The sequence below is a fragment of the Trachymyrmex cornetzi genome, unplaced genomic scaffold (assembly GCF_001594075.2).
Source record: "Trachymyrmex cornetzi isolate Tcor2-1 unplaced genomic scaffold, Tcor1.1 scaffold77, whole genome shotgun sequence".
NCBI classification, from domain to species: Eukaryota; Metazoa; Arthropoda; class Insecta; order Hymenoptera; family Formicidae; genus Trachymyrmex; species Trachymyrmex cornetzi.
In genome coordinates this window covers 258,204-264,420 of record NW_017300102.1, presented here as the reverse complement: position 1 = coordinate 264,420, position 6,217 = coordinate 258,204, and the positions used below count along the sequence as shown (strand labels likewise).

The 6,217-nt window shown below is 36.5% G+C and overlaps 2 protein-coding genes across 4 annotated transcripts; one reads left to right on the top strand and one right to left on the bottom strand.

The window, feature by feature from the left end:
- Nucleotides 1-1,109: 1,109 nt before the first annotated feature.
- On the top strand, nucleotides 1,110-3,293 carry LOC108768221 (NSFL1 cofactor p47). Of its 3 annotated transcripts, none has more exons than XM_018518576.1 (5): nucleotides 1,110-1,453; nucleotides 1,853-2,285; nucleotides 2,367-2,652; nucleotides 2,765-2,968; nucleotides 3,068-3,293. In XM_018518576.1, the coding sequence occupies exons 1-5, from the start codon at nucleotides 1,352-1,354 to the stop codon at nucleotides 3,195-3,197; spliced, it is 1,155 nt and encodes a 384-aa protein (XP_018374078.1). In that variant the 5' UTR covers nucleotides 1,110-1,351; the 3' UTR covers nucleotides 3,198-3,293. The 3 variants fall into 3 exon arrangements, with proteins under 3 accessions (XP_018374078.1, XP_018374080.1, XP_018374079.1); XM_018518578.1 differs by having other exon boundaries at nucleotides 1,121-1,191; XM_018518577.1 differs by lacking the exon at nucleotides 1,110-1,453 and adding an exon at nucleotides 1,505-1,768.
- A 299-nt stretch (nucleotides 3,294-3,592) lies between these two features.
- On the bottom strand, nucleotides 3,593-5,625 carry LOC108768228 (uncharacterized). The gene is made up of 2 exons (XM_018518587.1): nucleotides 5,424-5,625; nucleotides 3,593-5,335 (listed from the first exon to the last, which is right to left on the bottom strand). The coding sequence occupies exon 2, from the start codon at nucleotides 5,222-5,224 to the stop codon at nucleotides 3,911-3,913; it is 1,314 nt and encodes a 437-aa protein (XP_018374089.1). The 5' UTR covers nucleotides 5,225-5,335; nucleotides 5,424-5,625; the 3' UTR covers nucleotides 3,593-3,910.
- Nucleotides 5,626-6,217: the final 592 nt, after the last annotated feature.

The following is a 6,217-nucleotide window of genomic DNA, read 5'->3' as shown; positions in this document are numbered from 1 at the left end:
TAACATATATTTTCCCTAGGATGAAAAAATGAAAAATTTTTATATGTAGATATATGTATTCATACATACCCAGTCAAGTCTGTAGAAAGCAAATTTTTTTAATGTCTACTATACACTATGCCAACAAAATAATAACAGAATTGTTACAAAATTAGATGTACATTAAATACTGTTGACAGACTGCTAGAAAAAATGTAACAGAATCTGCAAGCAGAAGTAAATGATAGACTGGAGAAAGAAACAGAGCAGATTTGTGGTATAATCTAATAGTATATTATTTACAAAAACCAAGCAGATCTTGTCGACATCACCTAGCACTAGACTGTCAGCAGAAACGACGCAGATCCTGCTCTGACACGATTTGACAGCAGATTGTTGACAGAAACCCAGCCAGCAGATTCTGCTGACATTTGACAGATAATGTCGGCAGGATCTGTTCAGTTTCTGCGAACAATTTGCCTTTACATTATATCGACAGGCAATGTTAACAGAACACAAGCCTAATGCGGATGGCAGATTGCCGTCATTTTCTGCTCAAACCTGCTAACGGTTTGTTATAGAAGACTGCAGACATTTATATATATATATATATATATATGTATGTAATTTAGATAAATTGCCACCTTTTACGCTTCCACTCGAGAGAATAGTATCTAGTATACAGCTAGACAATACATACAATTCGTTTACCTAAAAAAAGTAATCACGTTATCATATTAATGTTATAATTTAAAAAATGTAACGTGTTGTTTATATCCATTTATTACTGAAAAAAAGTAATAGTAAATAATAACGACGTTACAATTAAGTAACGCGTTACTTCCCAACCTTGAATTTATTTAATCATTCATATACTGATCGCGTTGATACAAACCATTGGTCTGTTTTCTGTTCCTGCACTAGGCTGCTCTAGAACTCTCTTTCTCGCTTTCGACAAATATGAAATGTATACCTATCTCACTTTAAGTTCTAAAAGTGTACGCTAGTTCAGCTACAAAAAACAGACCTCATATGTTTCCAAAACGCGAGCGGAAGCGCGCTTCATGCGGGAACGTCGTTTGAACGGATTTCCTCTACCACTCACATCCGGTTCAATTCCGCGCGGAACTGATTGTGAGGGGGAAATGGGAATGGACACTAATGACAGGCGGACAAATCGAGAAAATTGACGTGTAGAGTATAGAGTGAAAGGTGCGTTAGCTAGTTCGCTTTTGCAGAATCGGCCACACAGGGTGGATTCGTCGCGATCGGGGTTGCAAGGAGCGAAGAGAGAGAGAGAGAGAGAGAGAGAGAGAGAGAGAGAGAGAGAGAAGCGGTGAATAGACCGTGAGTTTTTTAACATTTGCAGAGAATGGCGAGCCGCGACGAGTTGGTCTCGCAATTCGCGGACGTAACTGGTGTTGACGCCGAGAGAGCGCTATTTTACCTTGAGTCATCCGCTTGGCAGCTCGAGGTGAGACAGCACATTTTACGAAGCTCATCGGGGACCGAGGCTCTTCCCTCGTTCGTACGCGACGCGCTCCGCAATAATCTCGGCACCAGTTTTATAACCTGTTGTCGCATCCGTCATAATGCTCTTGTCGTTTGCCCGGCGGCCCGGCCGTCGCCGTCTTCCCTGACGTTTACACTCGCGTCGTACCCTGACGCATTCGCTTTCGTGTAGCTCCACATAGCTCCTATAAACTCACGATAAGTTCGTGACGACGGTAACCATTACCGGCGGAATATAAGATTACAAGTTTGTCGAAGCTTGACCCGTCGTACCACTGTAAGGTTTCTTCGTGTAATGAGATTGTCGAAATTTTCTTCGACAATCTTATCACACGCATTGGCACGTAGTTTTTCTTTATAGGTTGCCTTGACGAGTTTCTATGAAAACGATGAACCAGCTGAACTAGTGTCCGAGACCATCGATATATCACAGCAAGCGGAAGGATCAGAAGATAATAAGGGCGCAATGTCGAATAAACAAACGAAATCTGACTCGACGGAGTCGAAGGGTGCCAAATCCAAGCCCAGATTTGGAACGTTAAATGATCTTCAGAGTAGTGACAGCAGTTCGGAAGAGGAAGAAGGACAGGCGTTTTACGCAGGCGGTTCTGAACACAGTGGACAGCAAGTTCTGGGACCAGGAAAGAAGAAGAAGGATATCGTCAGCGACATATTCAAGTCGTGTCAAGAGCAATCTATCGCTGCAGACCCCCCAAAAATAGGAGGCCAACAAAGGCCGAACACATTCATAGGCACGGGATATAAATTAGGTCAAACTAGCTCGGATAGCGAAGGTATTTTCAAGCGTTTATTTTACAAAATATTCACGCAAAATTGATAAACAAACGTTTATTACAATCTGTATGTAACAATAGTGGTGATGGGAGCAAACGTAGATCAACAATCTTCAAGCGGTCTTATTATATTAAAACTGTGGAAGGATGGATTTACAATAAATGATAGTGAGATACGATCGTACGAGGAGGCTGAAAACAGAGGCTTTCTAGACGCCATTAAACGAGGTGAGATCCCAGCAGAGATTCGTCAGCAGGTACAAGGTGTAGAAGTACGACTCGATATGGAGGATCATCGTCATGAGACTTATGTTCCACCGAAAACCAAAGTGAAAGCCTTCTCTGGAAAGGGGCACATGTTAGGAAGGTACGGCTAAAGATTTATCTCACTATTATCAGGAATCAGACCCTGTAATCGATCTCGAATTTGATTTCTGTATTTCTTAAATTTTATTTCTGTAATATAACAAATATTTCAGTCCATCACCAGCTACTGTAGGCATGACGGTTCCAACAGATCCTGCTGATCAAGCTGCCAATGAAGCACAAGCGAAAAAAGAACTGGATCTAGATGCTTCAAAGCCAACTACAACATTACAAATCCGTCTTGCAGACGGCAGTATTGTAAAGGCTCAATTCAACCTATCGCATACAGTCGCTGATCTTAGACGATATATTATAACGTATCCTTTCATTTTAAAATGTTTTTAATTGTGCTTACATCTTTTCTAAGTTAACCGAAAGATTGAAAGAGAAGAGTTTTTCTTAATATATAATACCAGTATGAGACCTCAGTATGCTCTAAGGGATTTCAGTTTATTAACTGTGTATCCAACAAAGGAACTTGCGGAAGATAAAACTATTGAAGAAGCTGGTTTACAAAATTCGGCTATAATGCAACGACTGAAATAAACTTTTTTTAAATTCTTAGATTGATGTAACGATTAGATACCAAATATATGTTAAATCTCTTAAAAATAAAATTTCTATGTATTTTTATTAGGAATATAGAACCTTTTTTTTATACGTTCTCTTTTCTTTTACTGTATATCACCTAATTCCTATGATTGTGTGTATTAATTTTAAATTCAACAATATTTAAAATTACTATAAAAGTCTAAAAACTAGACGCTAAGTTTTTAATTTAATTTCCAACAAGCATTAATTAAAATTTTGATATCTAATAGAATTGCCGTTTTAATGTATGCTGTCAATACACTTCACTCCCATATAATGCAAAGTCTAAGATCGGGACGTCTTTTAGACAATTATTGCAAAAATGTTACATAAGACATCTTATGTTCTGAATTTAGATTTTTGTTGTCTGGGCTGCTATATATAATTATATTACAGCATAAAAAATACAAAGATGTGAAACGGTTGGAAGTAACAAGTAGGAATGCTTTATTACAGCTTAAGTTTAAAACTTGAAATGTGTACAAAATATTAAAATAGCTGATAATGTTATGACTAGTTGTATAACTATGATGATTAAGGCACCTAATATGAAAGACGGCATATAATTATGAAATATCTATATATGTATGAATGAAATAGTATGCAAGTGGAGCACTATCCAAGCTTGTGCAAATATTAATTTAATATTAGTCACATAAAATTCCATATCACTTTATATCCGTATCAAGCAGCTTGTAAAATCCAAGATATTTTCTAAGGATTGACGAGTTTTGTATATCTTGGGCAAATCTCAAAATTGTGATATCTTCTACTTCTTGACTCTCTTTATAATTATCACAATACGTATATTGATTCATAGTAACCAAATCATTTCCTATCTCTTTTACATACACATGAGAATTCTGTAATGATACATATGGCTTGTGTATGTAAATAGAACGATTTTCCAGAATGTTTATATCGATTCTAGTTTTCTTCAATACTGTCAGTGTAAAATTGGCATATTGTTTATTGTCAACTTGCTGCATGCAAAAAGTCATAGTTTTGAGCTTGTAGCGATCAGCTATTAATTTAGTTTGTTTGAAATCTGCCAACAAATCGATCATTGCATGGTGGTACTTTAAGTTTACATACTCGTTCCAGGAGAGAGCAATAACATAAGCAACTTTATTGTATGTACGATATAAACAATCTGTCTCAATGATTTCTCTTATGATATTTTTATCAATCTCCATGAAAGGGAAGTTCCATGGTATAACGGTATATGTAAATTTCCAAAAAGAAGTTGGATCGTTTGCCATTTCTTTTAGTCTACTATTAAATTCATTTGAAATTCCAGAATCATATATGATGAAATTATCCATACCAATCAATGCATGGAAGCTGATGAAGCCTATCATATCTATTGATTTTGCTGGCTTCATTGATGATTGTATCACACACACTCCTATCCTGCTGTGGCTTAAACTTTGTGGCTGTATTTTTATGGGAAAAATAGGTGCATAATTAAGATATTTGTTAGACTTTGTAACAAATGTTATTCCAGTGGGGGTTTCATCACTAATGTATGTACAAACAAAATGATATCCTCCATATCTTGAATTTTCTCTTAGACTTGAAGTAACTGCATTGCCAATGGGAATAAATCTAAAACTCCCCAGTATAGGCTTACTCTCATTCTCGAAGAAGACGAGGCATTGCATATTTGAGACACTGTTTATGGTCCCAAGTCCAACTACCCGTATCTCCTTGTCGTTGATGCTGTATGCAGAATATATATATAAATCATCCTCCAGGCGTTGCCAAGAAGGAATCGGTTCATCAAATTTTGCATTGAATATGGTAAAAGTTGTACTAAAGTTTGTACAACCTGCATCTGCTGTTCTTGGCCCAGGTTTCCCAAAATAATTAAAAACTTCTAAGACATACCTCAATTTGTTATATTCATGTCTATAAATGAGCAGAGATATGAGGCTTACTACTGCTGTAACAGCTAAAGCAGCTTGGTAATATTTTCTCATATTGTTGATGGTTATATTCTTAATCTCATATAACGTTGTTTCTCAAGACTAAGATAAATTTCTTACGTACTGTATTTCATAATCATTATGAAATCATGTCCAAAGATCATTCTGAAAGAAAAATAATCAGATATATGTCACCTAACCTCATGATATTTGTAACTATTGTTACATGCACACAATTATGAGTATTTCTTACTCTCTGTTTGTATCATTTGTATCTCATCATTTTAGCTGGAATTATTATTCCTCGCTAGTGAGCGTCTCATAATCATAAATTGCCAGTTTTATTCGACGTTAAATTTCTTGATCTTTGACGTAATCACGTCTTCAACATGAATCGAGATTATTACGATACTTCAAATAAATTTGTATAATTTATCTTTTAATGATTTGCTAAAATTGTAATACACAACGTTAAAAAATATAACATATACACACGCATCTCATGCAATATCATCTGGCTGCGTTCCACTTAGCGCTCATAACGCTCGTGGAATCATTTTATCCTTGTCGTTTATCAAATGTTAAACAAGGACAAACGATGCTCGTGAGCATTGCGAGCGTAAGCTATCGCACATGAAATGCATAACAGAGCATAAGCATAACATAAGACTACTGGACCAATGAGCATCTAGCATAATGTCGCCATATTGATTTACATAAGATGTAAAGCGGGGAGCACAAACTCTTGCATAACGCATAACACGTAATGCATAAGAATATGTACCAATCGAAGTTCTCCGTTTCTTTCCCTTCCATGTAATAGATCTCTGGTTGGTTCAATTTCTTATGCCTCATGTGTTATGCGTTATGCAAGAGTCTGTGCTCCCCACTTAAATCATTGGTTTAGCGGCCTTATGTTATGCTCTGTTATGCATTTCATGTGCGATAGCCTTAAGGCGATGCTAAAGCCTCCTGTTTTACCACATTTCCATTCGGTGAAAAATCTCTGTATTGGATGTACGGATTGCAAAAGTATTATTGTTTAAA